General features: G+C 37.9%; 3 protein-coding genes across 7 annotated transcripts in view; 2 read left to right on the top strand and 1 right to left on the bottom strand.

The window, feature by feature from the left end:
• The window catches only part of LOC114476192 (transcriptional regulator ATRX-like), a 35,984-nt gene extending 31,976 nt beyond the window's left edge, over positions 1-4,008 (top strand). For all 3 annotated transcript variants that reach the window (XM_028467539.1, XM_028467540.1, XM_028467536.1), the window contains exons 30-35: positions 119-313; positions 428-571; positions 682-753; positions 829-924; positions 3,482-3,610; positions 3,688-4,008. In XM_028467539.1, the coding sequence (XP_028323340.1) occupies positions 119-313; positions 428-571; positions 682-753; positions 829-924; positions 3,482-3,610; positions 3,688-3,774 (723 nt within the window). In that variant the 3' untranslated portion in view covers positions 3,775-4,008. The remainder of the gene's footprint in view (positions 1-118; positions 314-427; positions 572-681; positions 754-828; positions 925-3,481; positions 3,611-3,687) is intronic.
• A 287-nt stretch (positions 4,009-4,295) lies between these two features.
• Positions 4,296-14,575, bottom strand: ccdc61 (coiled-coil domain containing 61). Of its 2 annotated transcripts, none has more exons than XM_028467209.1 (13): positions 14,438-14,575; positions 12,704-12,860; positions 12,527-12,609; positions 9,923-10,083; positions 9,682-9,834; positions 9,393-9,600; positions 9,225-9,325; positions 8,896-9,116; positions 8,726-8,804; positions 8,447-8,644; positions 8,339-8,372; positions 5,467-5,533; positions 4,296-5,389 (listed from the first exon to the last, which is right to left on the bottom strand). In XM_028467209.1, the coding sequence occupies exons 2-13, from the start codon at positions 12,849-12,851 to the stop codon at positions 5,295-5,297; spliced, it is 1,548 nt and encodes a 515-aa protein (XP_028323010.1). In that variant the 5' UTR covers positions 12,852-12,860; positions 14,438-14,575; the 3' UTR covers positions 4,296-5,294. The 2 variants fall into 2 exon arrangements, with proteins under 2 accessions (XP_028323010.1, XP_028323011.1); XM_028467210.1 differs by having other exon boundaries at positions 9,243-9,325.
• On the top strand, positions 14,541-21,826 carry itpkca (inositol-trisphosphate 3-kinase Ca). 2 transcript variants are annotated; one of them, XM_028467212.1, is made up of 7 exons: positions 14,541-14,678; positions 17,023-17,281; positions 17,413-17,626; positions 18,362-18,566; positions 18,677-18,730; positions 19,563-19,634; positions 20,529-21,826. In XM_028467212.1, the coding sequence occupies exons 2-7, from the start codon at positions 17,233-17,235 to the stop codon at positions 20,733-20,735; spliced, it is 801 nt and encodes a 266-aa protein (XP_028323013.1). In that variant the 5' UTR covers positions 14,541-14,678; positions 17,023-17,232; the 3' UTR covers positions 20,736-21,826. The 2 variants fall into 2 exon arrangements, with proteins under 2 accessions (XP_028323013.1, XP_028323012.1); XM_028467211.1 differs by having other exon boundaries at positions 18,677-18,778.
• Positions 21,827-22,206: the final 380 nt, after the last annotated feature.

Raw genomic sequence — 22,206 nt, 5'->3', positions numbered from 1 at the left:
TGTCCTAAAATGTACATCGTACAACAGGCTTTTATCAGATTGAGTTATTGATAAGAAATCGTTGATGACATCTCTGATGATAAAATTAATGTTGTCTGTTTTCCACTTTCATCTGTAGGGAACCATGGAAGAAAAGATTTATGATCGTCAGGTGACGAAGCAGTCTCTGTCGTTCCGAGTGGTCGACCACCAGCAGATCGAGAGACACTTCACGCTCTCTGAACTCACAGAACTTTACAAATTTGAGCCAGATTTGCTCGACAACCCAAACTCCAAGAAGAAGAAGAAAAGGCAATGTTGTGTCGAGCTAAAGGTAATGTAATAACTTTCACTGCCAGGATTCTAAAATCAGCAACATTATACTGTCTGATCATCTGTCTGATTAAAAGGTGGAGTTGAAAAATAGATATGTTTTTTTTCTGCTCAGGATCCGCTTCTGGCTAAGCTTTTAGAAACCAGTAAAGACCACATAGTGTCCTACCACGAGCACGAGTCCCTGCTGGACCATAAACAAGAGGAAGAGCTCACCGAGGCAGACCGCAAAGCAGCGTGGGCCGAGTATGAAGCGGAGGTATGGTGACGCACAAGCTCCAACTTGGCAACAACGGGACATTCTGCAAGAAAGTGTTGGCCCAATGCCTTTGATGTTATTCTCTCTATGTATCTTTTGTGTTCTTCTAGAAGTCAAACAGGACCACACTCCCTACTCCCTCCTCTACAGGCCTGGAAACAAAGACCAATGAAGAGCTGATGGTATGAACACTGCTGGTAGTAAGCGTTCTTTAATTTGGCTTGTTTCTCACACGTTTCAACCCGTATTTTTTGCAGGAGGGGCTTAACAAAAGTAGAACTACTGTATCAATGGCCTTCATGAATCTACAGAAGCTGAAGTTGTACACCCTGGAGGAGTACATGTTCCATATGGTGAGTGTGGAACAGGAGAACGCTTTAACTGTTCTGTTTCATCAGAACAGACATGGGGGGGAAAAGAATATAATCCGAGTGTGTACTATGAGGTAGTTTTCAATAATAACTGATTACTGCTCTAAATCAGGTTCACACAGTTTAGCAGTGCATTCTAAACTGTTGATACAAAGAGTTTTCGATGAATTCTCGCGTTTAAGGGAAAGTCAACCCAAAATGACAGACAGCTCAACTGAAAGACTGTTCTATGTAACTTTTGCTAGTAGGATTGAGACCATTTAGAAGTTGCATATGCATTGAAAAGCACTTTAAACTCACCCTTGTGGAAGTCGACATGTTTGACAAACTGTGACATAGTGATTACTCAAGGAAGTGCTCCATTCACGTAACTCCAACTGGTTTGATGAGGGTAAAGGCATCCGATAGTTCCAATGGTAGCGTAGACTTTCCAGTTTTAAGGTGTCTTCCTTGTTGAGTTAGGAGGCATGCATGGATCTGTAGTACGATGGCTGATAGTGGCATCCAAATGCTGCCCCTATCGGCAAGTTCCATTTCTCATTTCCTGGTAAGTGGAACGTCAAAATCCATCCACAGCAATGTTCCTGGTCTTTTTAGGAAGAACATCCTAATGTCCAAGGAACTGGATGACGATGTGTAACTCAGCACTGAGATGTCGGACAGAAATGCTATTTTACCATAGAGTAATATTGGTACTAGAAATATGAAGAGTTGTCCTGACATGAGACTTGAATGCTGATTGGCTGAAATCTCTAAAATGGCGATGACAACATATAAATGAATATTTTGTGTATTTGAGGCTAAAAGTTAAAGATATATCTTACCTGACCTGTCATCTAAAGAGTATTTATAGGATTATGCTTTAATATTTCTTGAGTGGAATTTATATTTTCAGCTTTTTAAGGATTTGTGGCAGCAGAAGTTCAATGTGTCTTTTGTAGTTGGAAAAGTTCACCTGTATGCTAATCTACCAAGATAATCTACCAAGAGGACAAAGCACTGGATTCGTAGCAATGTGGGGCCAGGAAGTTGACACAGTGCACATTTATGAGAAATGCAAGATTTCAAAATAAAAGCCAGTGTAGAAAAAAAGGTTCCTTACAGCTGAGGTGTAGAATAACTAGCACTACATTATGAAACCCAAACACTGACAGTCTGTATGACAGTCTATAGTGTAGGGGGACAAGGGGTTTCAAAAATGATAATTATAATTATATTTAATATTACATTAACATTTTACCAAGGTACCACCTAATTTAGTTATAGTGTCTTAGATCACAATAGTTTATACCTTGTCATTCAGGGTGTGAATCCTTGTCAACCTGTCTACTCTTCAAAAGCAAACTATTATCATTTAATGAACCACAGACAAATAGTTAAGTTTAAACATGTATTAATCAAACAAGTTAAACCTATTTACACAGATAAACTAAAAGAGCGCTATGCTCACTAAGCTAAGAATAAATGCTCGAGAATATAAAAAAGAGAACGCTAATAAAACACTGATGAAAGAAAATATAAAAATGAAGAATAAATGGCGATGGAGCAATCTTATAATGATGATGTCATACTTTATGTGGGTTTAAACCTTTAACATTGGTCAACGTTCTTGCAGCAGCTAATCTGTGGGTGTGGCATGGTATGTACGCAGTGGTATCTGTAAACAGGTTACAGACTGTCTCCTACAGTAGCAATTGACAATTTAGTAGTTAGGGCTGGGAAAAAAATTATTTAATCAATTAATCGAATTTGTATATAAAAACGATTTTTTATTTTTAAAATTCGAGTTTTTTTAAAATAAATAAATACATTTTAAATTTAAATTTATTTTTTCCCCACTTTTTCGCGTTCCGATGTGAGCCAGCCCCCTCTTTGTTTACCCTTTGAGTAGACTATATGTGTGCCACAGGCATGTTTAATGTTTTATTCGTACTATGCTGGGGGAAGAGTTTTTTTTTTTTTTTTTTTAATTGTAATGTTATGTTATAAAATATGTAGTTATGATTTATTTATCAGAAAATTTAAGCTAATGTGAAGTTGCTGTTGCACTTTTGCTTAAACCTGGGTTAAAGCTTGAAATTGTTGAATGACAGAGACTCATTTACTTTTTATTTTGGGATTGTTCTATGCATTTTAACTCTTGAGGACAATCACAGCAATGAAGTTGCACTTTTGACAATATATCTGATGTCTGAAGCCATTTTTAAGATTAAGCAAAAAAAAAAAAACAAATCAAAACTTGAATTTTTCATTAAAAAACCTGAAAAATCGCCCAGCCCTAGTAGTAGTTTATTTATGTGAGATTTATAGTTTGTTGCTTTTTCCTCATAATATTACTAGCAGCTGACTAATTGACTATTAGTTAGTGAAACAACTGAACTTACAGTAAAGCACAGGTGACAACTTCATTTTACAAACCTGTGCAGTCAGTAAATGGAATAATTTAGACTGGAGGTGTATAAATACAAAATAAACACATGGTTCTTTATTCAAATGCTACAGATTCTGAATTAAATAGTGCTTTCCATTTCCCCCACAGCGACAGCTGTACCCAGACCTCCCTGAGGCCGACATACGGACCAAAGCTGAGATCTGGAAAAGCACTGACGAGAACAGGAAGAAAGTGATTGAAGCCAATTGCCGTGAGGCGCTAAAGCAACACCATGAAGTAAGTCAGTCGTGACTGTGTGATGGCACATGTTAGTGAGATCTCTTTTCACACATCTCGCTTGTTTGGCTCTGCAGCTCACATTCAACATTCAGTCCATCCTGAACAGCCAAAGAATGGCTGCACTCCAGAGGACCTCTGATAACCAGCCTGGACCATCTTAGACCAGCAATAGTTCTGTCCTCACACTGGCACCATAGTTAACACTGGCAAACTAAAAAGAAACATTCTCTATAGTAATTAACTGTTAACACACTTTCAGGGTTGGTTTGGTTTTTTCACGTTCAGCTTTGCTCACCATTTTTAGTGTATTTTTCTGAGAGTTTTGCCTTAAACTGTGCTGATGTTTACTTGAATGTGCAGCTTTAAATAAAAAGACAAACAATTTATTACATTAACTTGTGCTATTCTCCTCATCATTACATTTCACACTGTTGATCAATGTGTATTGGATCAACTTTTCCAAACACATTAAGGCCAATAAACTGCTCATGCATGTTTCCATTCTGTGGTTTCCAGCTGTTCAGAGCAAAAATACTTCAGCGTAATTAGTGAAGCTCAGCCAGCTGCAATAGTAAGCTCTCCCTCCGGTTTCACACAAATGTGAGCAGCGCAGCAGTTATTGTCCACAAATAATGTCAGTACACAGTTTTTTTTATTTTTTATAAATTATATTTTAAACGGGTATAAAAGACATCAGACAGGAATAGGATGAGTAACAGTCATTTAGTCAGAGCGTTTGGCAATTCAGTCACACTTTAGTTTCTTCACATTTTCACCAAAACTGTTTACTATGATTGTTTCAGAAAGTGTCTGATTTGGCAGCCAAACAGAAATAATGGAAAGCTTGTAATTTGGCATCTGCCTCATGGCACCTTCCCTTTAGTGTGAAACGTTACAATTATTACATGAGAAACATTACAAATTGCTTTAGGAATGCTGCTAATGAGTTATTAGGATGGTAGTGAAAAAATAACATGCTGTTTGGTTTACTCGTACTTCCAATACACAATTAAAGTCAAGCAGGAAAAGATCCCCAGGGTTTGGTAGGAATGATGTCATCTATTAACTTATCGTATTTGATCATTTTACTTCTACTAGAAATAATCCCAGCATGCTTTGGGGGAAGGAACAATGGCTGATTCAGTTTTAAAAACTGTTTTGTCACAGCCAAAAAAGGTCTTTTAAAATTGTGCAATATGAATTAAACACTAAATTCTACTTTTTACATTTTTTTGGGAAAAAAACAAAACATTTTAAACAAACATTTGAAGGCATGCTGTAAAATTTACTTCCACCTTAAATTAGTTAAAAAAATTATAATTTAATTATAAAAATAATATAAATATTAACAGGCTTCTAATGACTTGTTAAAAACAAAAAAAAAAAAGAAAGTCTTCCTGTGTATCATTTGCTGTAAAAAATGAGTAACCGTAAAATGACACAAAGACAGTCATATTTTACGTGAACTTTTACAAATGTTGGATATAAAAAATATGTTATCTTGGTCTAGAACAAGTAGCCTAAGGGCTTTCACAGTGATGATGGCTGGAGAATCCTGCCAACAGTCTGCATGCAGAGGAGGGTTTCAGCTCCTTTATTATGACCCACACACTTTACAGTTTCCCCTTTAACTGGAAAACACATGAACACCTGATCTCACTGCTGAGCGGATGCTGTCAGGTTAATGTCCAGTGTCTAAGTTCCTCATGTACTCTTGGAGTGCCTGCAGCCTCGCGTCAATCTCAGACAGCTCACTACCCGTGTTCATACAGCTCTCTGTGGTAGAGACGGAACACACAGACAGTTTGAGGGGAAATGTGCATATAGAAGTAGGAAGCTTTCACATTAGTTACCTTTGTCTTTGAGTCGTTGCGTGGGAGTGCTACATAATGGCTTTCTGGTCAATGGACGTCCACGAGACTAGAGAGAAAACAAGTTAATAACCAGGGAGAGTGTTATGCTGCGGTCACATCGGACGTGTCACAAAATGTTTGCGCGACCAGATTACGTACAAAGTTAATTGGATAGACGTAATAAGAAGCAAATTCTTCTCCTGCTGGGCGGCGCTGTCTGATCCGCGCGCAAGAGCGTTGGCCGCGGCATGCGCACTTCCAATTTTTTGTGACATTCGTCCGAGTTGAAGATATCGAACTACAGCGAATGTTTTGTGTGACGCACAGGTGCAAAAGCCAATCAGAGTCAGGCCGTCAACACGGACCCATCTCAGCATGGAGGAGAAAATAACCATGGCGGTGTGTGACCACCTGAAGCTCTACGACACGGCCAGGTTTTTTTCACCGGGACCAGCCCAGGAAGGATTTGGCGCAGCTCCTGAAGAAAACAGTGAAACTCACTGAGTTGGATGCATCGCTGGTTAACCTGGTAAATCCAGGAACGCTGGCGTCAAGCATTTTGACGGCACTTCAGTTTCCACAGAAGATAAAGAACCTGGTTGGCGGCGCTTTTATATTCACTTCAGACGCGAATATGGGCAAATGTTTTGCGATCCTACGGAAGCTTTCGCGCGGTGCCCGTGTCTCGAAAATTTGTGCTGCATCCGGTGTGAACACAACAGTTCATTTCATGCACACACTCTGAAATTAACACCATGAACCACCACAGCTTTGAGCCATAAATCAAAGCCATTATTTTTTTTTTTTTTTTTTTTTTTTTTTAAAGGATTTTTTTTGGCTCTAGTGGCCTTTATATGACAGTTGCTTGACAGGAAAGGGGTCAGAGAGAGCAGGGAATGACACGCAGGAAAGGGTCCCAGGCCAGGAATCGAACCTCGACCCGCTGCAGGTGAGGAACTATAGCCTCTGTACATGGGGCGGGCGCTCTACCCACTGAGCTAAACACCGCCCCAAAGCCATTATTATTATTATGAGAAAGTGTGTTTGAACAACTTCTGCTTCAGTCTTTAAATTCACATGAAAAGGTTCATATCAGAGGTGGGGCTTGATTAAAAAAAAAAATCTAATTAATTAGAGACTTACAAATTAATTAATCTCAATTCTTCTAATTTAATCTCAATGATATTCGACATGAGAAGAAACGTTTTGTGTAATCTAAATAAATATTATGACTGCATTGTTCACAAAGCACAAACTTAAATTTAAGTACGCTATACATGCTTTTCAGGATTTTTGTAAACTTTCTAAAACAAATTTGTTTTTGTGTATTAAAACGTTGTTCGTGCGAGCTGCTACATGTTTAGCATTCAGGTGCTAACGGAGCCTAGAGTGATCTTTCTTGCACAATTTGCACACAAATGGGCTTTTTTTCCCCATCCTGTAATTTTTTTTTAAAAACACCCACAAAACACAGGAATTACTTCTCTCCAGGTTCTCCTGTGTTTTGTATTGTAGTCTGTGCATCCGTATTATAAATGTGAAATGAGGAAGGTACTTGAACTCCTCCACTCCACCACTTTGGGTCATGACCGAAAGAACAAGATCACGGGTACAAGCGGCCGAAATGAGTTTCCTCCGTAGGGTGGCTGGGCTCTCCCTTAGAGATAGGGTGAGAAGCTCAGTCATTCGGGAGGGGCTCAAAGTAGAGTCGCTGCTCCTCCGCATCGAGAAGAGCCAGATGAGGTGGCTCGGGCACCTAATTAGGATGCCCCCTGAACGCCTCCCTAGTGCGGCGTTCAGGGCACGTCCCTCCGGAAGGAGGCCCCGGGGAAGACCCAGGACACGCTGGAGAGACTATGTCTCTCGGCTGGCCTGGGAACGTCTCGGGGTCCCCCCGGACGAGCTGGAGGAAGTGGCCGGGGAGAGGGAAGTCTGGGCCTCCCTACTGAGGATGCTGCCCCCGCGACCCGGAAACGGCTAAGCGGGAGAAGATGGATGGATGGATGGATGGAAATGAGGAAGGTTCCGCGATGTTTAAAGTGCAAAAAAAAAATGATTAACTGCATTATTTTTTTTTGCATGTTATTTTTCTGTTACTAATTAATTGCGATTAACATAAGGTTCCAGCCAGGGTTAGGATCAGTTATAATTGTAATTGCGTAATTGCTAATTAATTACAATTATGGTGTAATTATAATTTTAATTTAAATAATCTGTTGCTATCATAATTAAGTTTAGATAATTTACTTTGTAATTGCCATAAAAATTCTATAAAAAATTGTCAATTATAATTTGATTAAAAGCAAAACAGTTCTATGGTTTACACATACTGTATGTCGCTAATTATTATTAAAATATGCAAGTTTCCCCACTACCAGTGAATGAATGTCCACACCCATACAGGTGCTAAGGCTTAGAAGGATTAGAGATGGTATATAATATTTATTTTTTTAATAGGGACAATACAATTTTACAGAGTAACAATACTGTGAATGTAACTGATGTTTTGTACAAAGAGGTTTATAGATTTTGCTGTTGTCCCAAGTTGGACTTTTACACAAGATATAATCAATGCACTAAAATGTTAAGATGCTAAAACGACACACTACACACATACAATCTCCACAACGCTATATGAGTAACAGTTAGTAAAATTGTAATTGAACTTTAGTAATTGAGAACGTAATTGTAATTGATTTTCAAGGGGAAAAAATTCTAATTGTAATGTATATGTAATTGGAAAAAATGCCAGATACCATAATCATAATTGTAATTGAAAAACGTAATTGTCCCAGCCCTAGTTCATATTAAAAAGTACAACCTCCAATTAGACGCTGATTAATATCTGCGTATAGATATTTGATAAACTTACCATACTGGGTCCATTAAAGGCTGGCTTTCTTCCTCTGTACAGACAGAAAAGCATTCAAATAAAGAGACAAGAACAGGCATTACGCTACAATCATGAATCTACGTCTACCTGAACAGAGCTTTGGCCTTTTCATCCATATCCACTAATGAGCTGTCGGAGGAGTTCCTGCTCCCTCTGCGTTCAGTAGACAAACTCCTGCCTCTGCTGCTGGAGCGAACCACCTGGGAATAAGTTTCCCTGGAGCGCGATCGGCCTCGCTCAGGAAGCATAGGGGACGTCATTGTGTCCCTCCTCACCTTCCTCTGCCTGAAACAACAAAACAAAACAAGGCTTATGGCATTTACAGAAGCAAAATGTTGCGAGAAAAAAAAAAAAAAGTCAACAGACTTTTTGAGTTCTGCCTCTTTCAGTCTGTTCTGCCGGTCTTGGATGTAAGCAGTTGGGTCGAAACGTGCCCCCCTGGAACCTGTGAGACAGTATGGGTCAATATGTCAATATTAGACCTAAAAACTTAGTAAGCAACAATCATTTTATTCAGAGAATTGTCAGACTATTACCTGTGGGGGAAGGTGATGGTCTAAGTATTTGAGTTCGTGGTCCTGAGGAATCTGCTCTTCTTCCTCTTTCCATGGATCTGGGCCCTCTGCCTTCTGTCCGTTCTCTGGAGCCTGAGCGGGCCCTGGCCGTCCCAAAGCCAGACCTCCTCTCACGGGAGAGCGAGCGAAACATTTCTCTATCCAGCCGCGAGTTGATGCGTCCGGACACTGGAGTCACTCTTCTGTAGATGCAAAGGAAACGATTGTGATCAGCGACGAAATCTTTCATGCTTTGTTTCAACCACTGGATGTAAAAAAATGCAAGAAAGAAGGTAAAAAAAATATAGTACACGCTTAGATTGTCTAACCCTCGCCGTAGTATCGCCAGTTCATTGGTGAGACTCTTGACGCGAACACGCAGAGCACATTCAGATGCCCTCAGCTCTTCCAACTAGTGTAAAAGCAGGAAAATAAATTAGATCTACTAAATAAATTAAATTGATTAAATATATCTTCACCTGCTCCATGAGGAGTCTCTGCTCCTGACATCTCTTACTGGTGGAGCGTTGACTCTTGGCCCTCTCCTGAACAAGCTGCTCCTCCAGTGTCCTCACCGCATCTCGGATCCTCCAGTCCTCTCGTCCCAGTGAGGAGCTACATCCACTCACCTGGAATCGCTCCAGGATCTTTGCCATGGTCTCCTTCTCTTCTTTGACCAAAGCCAGCCTTTAATGAACCAACATCAGACATCCTGAAGCTTTACACAACAAACACACACAGAGAGAAAATATGCCCAATCCAACCTACTCTGCGCGAAGCCGCTGTATTTCTAGATCTGCAGATTTGTTAACTCCCTGAGAGGTGAGGAGTGTGAGCTCAGATCGTAAGGTTCTGATCTCTTTCTGGAGGGCGGCTGGGTCTGGCTTCCCCATGTAGGGCAGAGGTAGAGGGTAGTGTATCCTGGACATTCAACAGTCACCAAAAAACATGATAAATAACAACCTCTGATTAACTTTCATCACAATCTTTGTGTGCGTGATGCACTAACCGATCAAACTCCACAGTGTATATCAGGATCAAGTATCGTTTGGCTGTGAGAGCGGACGGTTGCTGGTTGCCACGGGGACGACTGACCAAGCCTGCCTTTCTGTTACGAAGCAGCTCCAGGTCAGCGTAGGTCAGGAGGTCAAGGGTCACAGAATCGCTCGTCTGCAAAAAAAAAAAACCTCCCATTATATAAATCTATCAACGTTATCACTGTCAAAGTTAACACGTTTTTATCACGTTCATACTATTTCTTATTAACGCCGACAGTAATCTTAAGGCGCATTAATTGCAATTTTTTGAAGGCAACATAGTGATAGTGATGCTGTGTTGGAAATGTCATAGTAACGTACTCCTCATACTAAGTGTGATATCAACATGAGTATGTAGTGCGTTCACTGTAGATGGTATGGAAAGATTGAGGACATGAGAAATACCCAGATGTATCAGGACATTTTTGAAGTATGCACGGTGGGCACCATGGAATGGGTTAATTATAATCGCGTAATTGCAGATAAAATATCTGTCGCTGTTGTAATCGTAAATGAACATGGGTAATTGAAAGAGTACATTTTAAAATGTAACTCTGGTGAGCACACTAGTCATACTCAACCGCCCCATGATGCATTGCGTACATAAAATTATCCTGGGACAGGCTTCGAGCAAAAATTCAACATTCTCTTTTCAATAACCTCTGAGGTTTATTTTCCCAAATTCGCCTGTTTTCCAGAGTTTTAGCCTCTGAAAAGTCACTTTCTGAAAAACTCACAAACATACACAAACAGGCCAATTTGCGGCCTAATTATGCATAATCGTGGTTGGGCGTGTCTATAGGCAGGACACTGACTTCCCTGCATGTCTCGCTCTGTTGCGAGGGGATCAGTAATCACCAAAGCAAATTTATTTTATTTATTTTTGCTATCCACACACAGTTGTGATGGGTTTCTGCCAAAAAACTGCACATTACAGAAAAACACGACTATTTAAGCTGCTATTGAATGTGAGTCCGTCTCCCCTCCCCGCATGGTGACGTAGGGCCAGAGGACGATAGACTGTGGAAGCACTGCGCGAAGAATGCTGAAATGCTCACCTTCGTGGGCGTGTCTGTTTACATGTCAATTGCAAGCAGAGAGCTTCCTGAAGCCGTGGCTTCTCTAGCTCAGTGCCGCGTCAAATTTGTCATTGCAGTGGGAACGCATCATCAAATTGGAGCGAGGTGTTTGGGCTCGCCCTGCAGTAAGAAAGGAGCAAATCACCCTCTAACTATTAAGGAAATCAATGAAAAAAACACTTTGGGCATGTGTATAAAGTCCTAATAGCACTTTTATGAAGTTTTAAGCACAGAAAAGTTGATTTAGCTTAACATGGTCCTTTAAATGATGATGCATTATGGGAAGTGGAAGCAGAACATGTCTTGAAAGTATAGTTTTTCTTGTCTTCCTAAGCTCACATCCGTGCCCTATGTCGTGCAGCATCTTGTGTGTCAAAGGAAGAATAAACACGACCTGCAGACACGAGCCTCGGCTGAGACTCAGTAATGATCAGAGTTATCGCCTGACATGAGGTAACAACACAAACATCAGTAGTCACAGAAGGAGGGGCTATTATAAATATTGAGGACGATTAGTTTTAGGATCGTTTACACGCACGTCTCAACTATAGTCTGTCATTAGCAGCTTTTTTACTGCTGAGTCACTGATTAACTCTTAAAATATAGAAAGCTCACTTGTCACAGAATGCACAAGAAATATGATGCAAACAAGCAGGACTGTAGCACTTGAGGACGACAACCTTATCACACCTGATGCATAGTCTGCACTTTAAAAAAAATTAAATAAAAAAGGCAGTATAAAGTGATTCTTAGCAGGGATTGTGGATTTGATTCTGCTGAGGCTTTTCTACATTAAGTTTGCATTTAATTCATTATCATGTAAATGTGTTTGTCCTTAGTGTATCCTGTCTTGTACACAGAATATACTGGATAAAGCCTAATTTAGGACAAAAGATTTTGTACGGGCAGAAAAAGCCAAAAACACACATTTATTTGTCCAAACACTTACAGAGACATAATATGACAGCTGACTAGCAGTTCCCATGGAGATCTTGATTTATGCTTTGAAACTAGGGCCGGGACAATGCGTCATCGATGACATCAACGCAAAAAATATGCAAAATATGCACGCCGCTGCGTCGTCCGACCAAAACAAAGATGGCGGCACCGGAGAATAACTAACACGAGTGACTCTTCCAAGTTTCAAAAGTGCAAGGCAGTGAAGACACACGCACGTTCGTCGTAGCTAGCTGTTCCCCCTAACCCTCGTCCTTTATCCCGGGTGTGACCGGACAGCAGCACGTCAACGGGACAAAGTAGAAATGCTGCCGTGACGCCAAAAAAAAAATTTATGGAAAATTAATTGTTAGATTAATTGATGCTGCAAAAAAATTAGCGCTAGATTAATCGTTTAAAAAATAATTGTTTATCCCAGCCCTATTTTAAACCAATTTAGTCTGGATTAGTTCAAAAGAAATCATGGTGTAAGATATTATTATATTATATTTGTATGTATATAGTCTGTTTTATGAATGTCATGTGATGGTGAGGACTTACCTTCCTCACAGCTGATTCCAACATGCTACAGAAGATCGGGAACTGCTTAAAGTTTCCAGTTTTGCGAGTGAGGTCTTCAATGTCTGAGGAAAAATAAAAAACAACAAATCAAACGGCATCACAAATATGATATTTGCGATATGAAATAAACTAATGTGAGGATTATGTGATATTTACATGCTGGATTAAATTCTCCCCTCCACTGATCAGCGGTCATGGAGTCACAGACTTCAACGACCAGCAAACCATTGTCCACCTCTATTTTTACGGAAAACTCCACTCCTCGAAACACAAGCTCCTCCATCACCTCCGAGCCCTCGTCCATCGCCAGGGTCTGCGTTTGAACAAAACAAATGAAAAATAGAGCTCGGCTGATTAATGGACATGGTTCTGTAATATGCAACTGATGATGTATCCACTTCTTTCCAGCGTACCTTTAAATCAGCAGTAATGATCACAAAATGACAACACTGGGAGAAATCACTAGTTCAATGTTTAGTTCAATTTAGCAATTTTCTATTTGTCCAGGTTTATTGTTTGAGATTTGAGCAACTTTATTATTATTATTTTTTTTTTTAACATTTTATTTCATAAATTCAGTTTGCACAAGTTTGTATTTTGTTATTCATCAGTGGTTTTAAAGTCAATATATTGACAGTGTTACTAATTAACGCTCCTTATTCTAATTTACTAGCGTTTTCCTTCTTTGTCTTGAATAATATTTTGGATATTATAAGAATTTAACTTCATGTACAGTATATATCGACCTATATATCGGTCATATGCAAATACCGGCTTTTAAAACCCCAAATATTGGAATCTGCCCTAAAAATTCCATATCAGACGGGCTCTAATAAAAAGGCAGAGGAACACTTGTTTACAACCTAGAATGAATAACTGTTAAAAACGTGGGTTATAATCTAGCATTCAATATGATGCATATCCTACTACTCATTCTTTAAAAGGCAGTTAAATAACATCGTATCCATTTATAAGTCCTTCTACATTACACGTAAATATTACTAAAAATTATTTTTCCTATTGTGTCAGTTTAAACACTGATCTGAACAGATTGTATGAAAATAAAATGCCTGTGTGTACATAATTATTGCAGGCATTACACAATCATACGCCATAAAAATCAAGTGCATTAAATAACCATTGCAACACACTGAAAGCATTGTAACCACCACTGAAATATTGCACAAATACACAGAAATATTGATTAAATATATATATATATTTTTAAACGATTTAAAATTGGCACCCAAAAAAGTTATATCGTGAAATCGATTTTTTTCCCCACTCTACTGCCTGCTGTTGATGCTGCTGTACAAACATCCGGGTACCTTGGTTGACTGAACACAGAGGCTGTAGTTACACTAACTAACCACTACAGGAGACAACGAGCAGAGCGTAGTTCAAACTGTGCTCCGCTCTTTGAATGGAAATGTCTATTTCTCTGACGGCTTATTTTAAGTGTAAAAGACTAAAGAAGGACTTCAAGTGACACTTCCACGGGTATGACAAACATTATTTGTGCGTCTGTTGTGTCAGTGTGCAGAAAATGGGCTTGTGGCGTCACTTTCCCCAAATGCAGGCGTTAAATGAGAGTTAACCTCGAAAACAGGCTGAGAAAGCACACACAGAGATACTGCTGAGTATAGAACATTAAAGTGAACTATGGATGATAGACAGTAGCCTGTGTGTGTCTATTCTGTGTACATTTGTCTACAGAGAGCTCAGATAGCGGGAGTTGACTTGACGTTAGCTCGGGTTAGCTGACACGGATACAGTAGCTGATTTAGCTCGGTTTGTTTCAACTAAACAGGTTAATGTGATAAAGACACAGCATGTGTATCAGTAGCAGAAAGACAACACACACACACACACACAGTCGGCTAACATTACCTGCTGTAAAGTCTCTGCTGTGTCAGCACATATCTGCGGTTGCTTCGGTGGAGTCTGTTGACTGATGTTGTCTGTGTGTAGTGAACAGTGTGAGGCTCAGCGGCACTAAGGCAGAGCCACAGAGCGGGTCAACAACCGGGAACCGACAAACTCTTCTTCTACACGCCCCGGCCTCTGCTCTTCTTCCTCTGTAGACAATAAACAGAGGGTGGACGTCTCCCAGGAAACACGCCCTCTGCTGGTAAAGAGAACACACTACATCTATCTATCTATCTATCTATCTATCTATCTATCTATCTATCTATCTATCTATCTATCTATCTATCTATCTATCTATCTACAGTATCTATCTATCATCTATCTATCTACAGTATCTATCTATCTACAGTATCTATCTATCTACAGTATCTATCTATCATCTATCTATCTACAGTATCTATCTATCTACAGTATCTATCTATCTACAGTATCTATCTATCTACAGTATCTATCTACAGTATCTATCTATCTACAGTATCTATCTATCATCTATCTATCTACAGTATCTATCTATCTATCTACAGTATCTATCTATCTACAGTATCTATCTATCTACAGTATCTATCTATCTACAGTATCTATCTACAGTATCTATCTATCTACAGTATCTATCAGTCTATCTATCTATCTACAGTATCTATCTATCTACAGTATCTATCTACAGTATCTATCTATCTACAGTATCTATCTACAGTATCTATCTATCTACAGTATCTATCTATCTATCTATCTACAGTATCTATCTATCTACAGTATCTATCTACAGTATCTATCTACAGTATCTATCTATCTATCTATCTATCTATCTATCTATCTATCTATCTATCTATCTACAGTATCTATCTATCTATCTATCTATCTATCTATCTATCTATCTATCTATCTATCTATCTACAGTATCTATCTATCTACAGTATCTATCTATCTATCTATCTATCTATCTATCTATCTATCTATCTATCTATCTATCTATCTATCTATCTACAGTATCTATCTATCTATCTATCTATCTATCTATCTATCTACAGTATCTATCTATCTATCTATCTATCTATCTATCTATCTATCTACAGTATCTATCTATCTACAGTATCTATCTACAGTATCTATCTACAGTATCTATCTACAGTATCTATCTATCTACAGTATCTATCTACAGTATCTATCTACAGTATCTATCTATCTACAGTATCTATCTATCTATCTATCTATCTACAGTATCTATCTATCTATCTATCTATCTACAGTATCTATCTATCTATCTACAGTATCTATCTATCTATCTATCTATCTATCTATCTATCTATCTACAGTATCTATCTATCTACAGTATCTATCTACAGTATCTATCAGTCTATCTATCTATCTACAGTATCTATCTATCTACAGTATCTATCTACAGTATCTATCTATCTATCCGTCTATCTATCTATCTATCTATCTACAGTATCTATCTATCTATTTATCTACAGTATCTATCTATCTATCTATCTATCTATCAGTCTATCTATCTATCTATCTATCTACAGTATCTATCTATCTACAGTATCTATCTATCTATCTAACTATCTATCTATCTATCTATCTATCCATCTATCTATCTATCTGTCTATAGTATCTATCTATCTACAGTATCTATCTATCTATCTATCTATCTATCTATCTATCTATCTATCTACAGTATCTATCTATCTATCTATCTATCTATCTATCTATCTATCTATCTATCTATCAGTCTATCTATCTATCTATCTATCTACAGTATCTATCTATCTATCTATCTAAGCTTTTTAAAACAAATCACTTTTTCAGTTTTCTAAGGCTTATATAACCACTATCTGATGCTTTATCAATAAAGCTTGTGAATTAAATATGAATATTCTAAGCAACGAGATAACAAATCTGCTCTTTACTTCTTTCAAAGAAAAACTAATAATGATTTACAGTCACGAGTTACACACGGAAAACAGCAACAACTGCAAAAACAGCAACAAAATCACACTAAATGACTGCAAACCCATACAAAAATGACTCCAAAAATACAAAACAACAACAAAAACACACAAAATGACAACGTAAAGACACAAAACAGCAACAAAAACACACAAAACGACTCAGAAAAAAATATTAAATGGCAATAAAAACACACAAAACAGCAACATGAACGGACAAAATGACTCCAAAAACACACGAAACAACAACAAAAATATACATAAATCACGGGAAAATATACAAAACAACAAAAACAAACCAAACCCTTTGTTGTTTCCTGTATTAATGCTTGAATTGGTCATTATTCTAAATGCTGACATGAATTCTAATAATGTGGCCCTTAGATCAGAAAAGCACATTTTTGTGGCCCTTGAAATCAAATAAATTGGTGTTTTTCAAGAGTTTGATGAGTTTTATCAACCTCCATTAACAAAAACACTGACTTTGTCTCCCAGGCGTTCGTTGTTGACTGAAGTGACTGTCCGAAGTCTTCAGTAAAAAAACAGTTTCCTGTAAATGTTTAATTAACTTCACCTCTGCATGTCTTCACTCAGGCTTTCTGAGAGGTCGTTTCCATGGCGATGTTGTTCACCCATATTAAGTGACTGTGTCTGAAGTCTTTGGAGCTGCTCTGAGGAGACGTTTGGAAAAACAGGCCGTGTGACATGAACGTGGGGAGCTGAAGAACGACTGAAGGAGGTTGTCTTTGACAACACGCTGCATGGAACAAACCAGGGATTACTGCCTCTACATTTCTAATCCCTATGACTCCTAAAAGGACTCAGCAGTGGCTGCAAGTGGTCGGACACGCAGGTTTGTCTCTATAGTCACCTCCAGGTTTTTATTACTTAACCACACAATGAGGAAAAATACATTGTTTTATTTTAAAGACAATCCAGTGTTTTGAGCGTTTTTTGATGGAAGCTTCTGCCTGGTCTGTACAGGGAGCTTTTATGTTGGAGATAATGGCACGCTGCTGAAGAGGTTCTGTGAGAGGGAGCAGCAATGCTACCTGCGGTTGATGGAGGACTCTCTGAGGCCTTTTGTTCCTGCCTATCACGGTGTAGTGCAGCGTGATGAGCAGGACTTTAATATGATGGATAACCTACTGACAAATTTCAGGGCACCTGCGATAATGGACTGCAAGATGGGAAGCCGGTAAATGGAAGCACAACTGTTTTTGCTCAAACATATTGTGTGTGCGCGTGTGTATAATCGCAATCGCGTAATTGATCATTAATTACAATTAAGGCGTAACTATAGTTGTAATTGTAATTTTAAACATCTGTTTGCTGTCCTTGTCGTAATTAAATTGTAATTATAATTGCATGAAAATTCTATGAAAATTGTCAATTGTGACGTAACGCAAAACTGGGGAACCGTGTTACAGTTCTATGTACAGTTCTATACACATATATAGTTAACAATCATTGACATATGTTTCATATCAAGCTTTAAAAATAATAAATCGAGGGGTATACTGACAAAAAAATGGCTCAGATACTCACACCAAAATTATTAAAACATATATTTTCATTGATAAGGAAGCCTAACAAGGTAACAATAGATAGGGAATAAATTAGATGATATATAATTGTTTTTAGTGTATTTTACAGCTGATTTAGGACCAGTTATCATAAGATATGCTAACAGAACAGAAAGCTAACACAAGAGGAAGGTTACATTTTATTAGGTTATTTATTTCAGGCTCATATTTTAATATTGAGTGATTGTAATTTAACTTTAGTAATTGAGAATGTAATTGTAATTGACTTTCTGAGGATAGAAAAATAACTTGAATTTAATTGTAATGGAAAAAAATGCTGGTAATTTTAATTCAACATGGGTAATTGAAAATGTAATTGTAACTGACAAATGTGATTATGCTTATAGCACATACCTTGAAGAGGAGCTACAGATGGCCAGAGACCGACCTCAGCCTCGGACTGACATGTATGAGAAGATGGTGGCTGTGGATCCAGAGGCTCCGACAGCACAAGAACGAACCCAGCAGGCTGTAGTGAAGACCAGGTACATGCAGTGGAGGGAAACCCTGAGCTCCACAACAACTCTGGGGTTCCGTATCGAAGGATTCAGGGTAAGGTGAAAACACCTCAACAAAAACATAGTGAGATCACAGTTTTGTTGCATTGTTGTGCTTTTTTGTGTGTGTGTGTGTGTGTGTGTGTGTGCACGTTTTCTCCACAGAAGGCAAACGGAGAGTGTATCACAAACTTTAAAAGGACTAAAAGCAGAGACCAGGTGAAGGAAGCCCTCTCTGATTTTGTTGAGTCTAACACACACATTATGGTGAGTTTGACCCTCACTGTCCTATATTTGTCTTTTAGACGTCTGCAGGGCCGGATTTATGTCATTTGGTGCCCTAGGCTTAGGCAAGAGTAGACTTTGACGCCCTCCCTCTAATGAATGAATAAAAATAGATAACGTTTTTTTTTCAAGTTTATACAAAGCGTGTACACATTATTATTTATTTTAAATATCATGACAAAATGCTATTCTGCAACACAACAAACCATTTGAAAAAATACAACCTATTTTAAAATGTAGAATAATGCACTATAATACAATATAGCACCTACAGGTATAGTGCAAATGTCTCGAGGGAACAATAACAAAAATGGTGCAAAATCCAAAAGCAATTCAAAACAGTGCAATCATAAGTTAAAATAAAATATAAAAGTTTCAGTACAAGGAATTTCGACTTCGCTTTTTGGTTTTACTAGTCAGTAACACAATTCTTAAAACCAAAGAACACAATGTGCAAACAACACAATAGAATTATAAATAGAACAAGAATAAAAAAAAAAAAATATAAATATGGGCAGAGGATCAGTAGATATAGTTACAGATTTTTAATATTAATTTTCAATTAAGAGAAAACATGCACAGTGATTATAAAAGGTGTGTTTCACATTTATTATACCTTTTTAACATTTTATTAAAAAAAAAAAAAATTGGGGGGGGTGCAATTTGGCACCCCTCCAGCAGATGACGCCCTAGGTGGCCGCCTGTGTCGCCTGTCGGGAAGGCCGGCCCTGGACGTCTGTCTAAAACTTGGATTGTTTCTCTTTAGTGGAGCTACCTGACGCGTCTGAAACAGCTCAGACAAGTCCTGGAAAAGTCCGACTTCTTTAGGACACACGAGGTAGGTTCATGTGCTATTTGGAATTGTGCATTTTTTAAAAATGTAAAATCTTTTTGCAAAACATGGAGAAAAGGCTGAAATTGTGTATTATTAGTCAGAGTTGGGGTCAATTTCATTTATAAATTACAATTACATCTTCTATTATCCATGTTCAATTACAACTCAATTGTGATTACAGTGACTGGCATTTTTTCCCAATTACAATTCAAATTAAAATGATAATTTTTCCCTGAAAGTCAATTACAATTAAGTTCTCAATTACTAAAGTTCAATTACAATTAATCACAATTACTGGGCCTTTATTAAATAAGCCCATAAAACTTTTGTTAGCTTTCTGTTAGCATCGCTAATGATAACTGGTTGGTTTTGACCCATGTCTTAAATCAGCTGTAAAATACACTATAAATGTTATGTATCATTTAATTTCTTTTTCATCTCTTGGTTTCCTTGTTAGGCTTCCTTATCCATGAAAATATTGGTTTAAATATTTTTGGTGTGGGCGTCTGAGCCTTTTTTCTGTCAGTATACCTCTGCATTTAAACATTTTCAATGGTGAAATGATTCTCAAGAGAAGTGACAGGTCGTGGGAAAAGTTACATATTTTAATAAATGTTAACTACATATGTGTAAGCCATAGAACTGTAACATGGTTCACCAGGTTTGTGTAAATGACTGTTTTTATTGACTTTCCATGCCAATTACAATTACAAAGTCAATTATCTGAACTCAATTACGATTACAATAGCAACAGATGTTTCCAATTCCAATTTTAATGATGTCATAATTGTGATTAATGATCAAATACGCAATTATAGTTGACCCCAACCCTGTACTTAGTTGATTAGCAGATTTTCCACACCATGTCCGATACTTTCCACCGCGTTGTGTCTGCAGGTCGTGGGCAGCTCTTTACTCTTTGTACACGACCGCACAGGAAAAGCAGGAGTGTGGATGATCGACTTTGGGAAAACGCTCCCAGTTCCTGCTCAGCGTACCTTGGACCATCGCACTCCGTGGGTCGAGGGGAACCGGGAGGACGGATACTTGTGGGGCCTGGATAACCTCATCGACATATTAGCCAAGTTGTTGCCTTTGACATGAACCTCTTGAACCCATCATAATGTAGACGGTTTTAAAACTGAGAAACACAATTACAAACACATTTAATAAAGCTGAACTGATAAAGTTTTGGCACCAAATAATAAACCCATTCATGCAATTCCCTACTCTGTGCCAAAACAAATATTAAATAGTTTCCTTAGTTTTTATTATCTATTGCCCTGCCTTCATGAGATGACATCTTTACACCATCAAATGCAAGCTGAAAATACCAGTTCACTTTATGGTTGGTTTGAAATCCAAATATCCCGTTGTATCAATAAAATGGTGCTAAGATTACACTCAAAAACACTTGTTTTTTTCCCTGCTGACTAATATTATTATGGAAGTCGGAGTAAGTTCTGTAACCATCAGGAGGACAAAATACATGAATAAAAACAGTCAATTACAAGGAATACACTTTACAACACACATGTCAAACTCATGGCTCAGGGGCCAAATCCCGCCCTTTGGAGCATCCAATTCGGCCCGCAGGAGAAAGTAAAAATGACAGAGAAAACATGAATCATTGTGTAAATTAAACCCAACAATATTTGCAGGTGCTCAGAGTTTTCCCGGTGCTTATATCACATGATTGAAGTCATTTTTAACGTTAAACTGTTGAAGAAACTTACAATTCTTACAAAATACATCAATTTTCCTCTAATCAATATGCCATATTTCCCTTAATTAAATACAAGAGGGTCACAAAATTTAGAAAATTTAAAGTGAATATCCTATTGGGACTGATGTCTATCACTTATATGGTCGGTTTCTTAAATAATTTGTGTTTTATGTATACGTAGAAGAGCAAACTATGGCACAATAATGTTGAAATGACATGTTGCATAAAATCTGTGTCCCACTTAAGCACAAACTGCTCTGTATTTGGCCCCTGAACTAAAAAAAGTTTGACACCCATGCTTTACAACAAACTGCTGGTCTAATTTTGTGCGGCCTCTCAAACAAATACCCCAAAAATGGTATTTCAAGAAATTGGAAAGACGAACATAATACACAAAATTACTCCAAAAACACACAAAATGACAGCAAAATGTACACATGTATCAACCAAAACACACAAAGATTCCAAAAATACACCAAAATATTTCAGAAATGCATAAAATGACAAGAAAGCCTCTACTTAAACACACAAAATGGCTATACACATATACAAAATGTTTCCAAAGACTCACAAAATGACAGAAAAATACACAACAAAAATTCAGAAAATGACATGAAATTAACTAGATACTTAATAATTAATGGACAAAATTAAAACAGAAGCGCACAATGACTTTAAAAACACAAATCGCTAATTTTTTAATGCAATTTAAGTGGAAATTGGTTGGAATTTCAGTTTAAGGAATGCAGCTTCATGACTTAATGGGTGAAACCTCCTCTTACCAATGTTTACTGTATGATTTAAATGTTTGCAAAGTTTGGGGTTGGAAATATCTTAAAAGGCAAAGTG

This window comes from Gouania willdenowi, chromosome 14 (assembly GCF_900634775.1).
Source record: "Gouania willdenowi chromosome 14, fGouWil2.1, whole genome shotgun sequence".
Lineage (NCBI taxonomy): Eukaryota > Metazoa > Chordata > Actinopteri > Blenniiformes > Gobiesocidae > Gouania > Gouania willdenowi.
This window is presented reverse-complemented; position numbering and strand designations above follow the sequence as displayed.

Coding starts and splice junctions, on each gene's coding strand:
- ccdc61 (XM_028467209.1), bottom strand. CDS start 12,851: ATGGACGAGGGCTCGGAGGTGATGGAGGAGCTTGTGTTTCGAGGAGTG. Junction 9,326..9,392: donor AGAGACTCCTCATGGAGCAG/GTGAAGATATAT, acceptor CTTTTACACTAG/TTGGAAGAGCTGAGGGCATC. Junction 8,645..8,725: donor AAAGAGGCAGAACTCAAAAA/GTCTGTTGACTT, acceptor TTGTTGTTTCAG/GCAGAGGAAGGTGAGGAGGG.
- itpkca (XM_028467211.1), top strand. CDS start 17,233: ATGACTCCTAAAAGGACTCAGCAGTGGCTGCAAGTGGTCGGACACGCA. Junction 18,567..18,676: donor TCCGTATCGAAGGATTCAGG/GTAAGGTGAAAA, acceptor TTTTCTCCACAG/AAGGCAAACGGAGAGTGTAT. Junction 19,635..20,528: donor ACTTCTTTAGGACACACGAG/GTAGGTTCATGT, acceptor TTGTGTCTGCAG/GTCGTGGGCAGCTCTTTACT.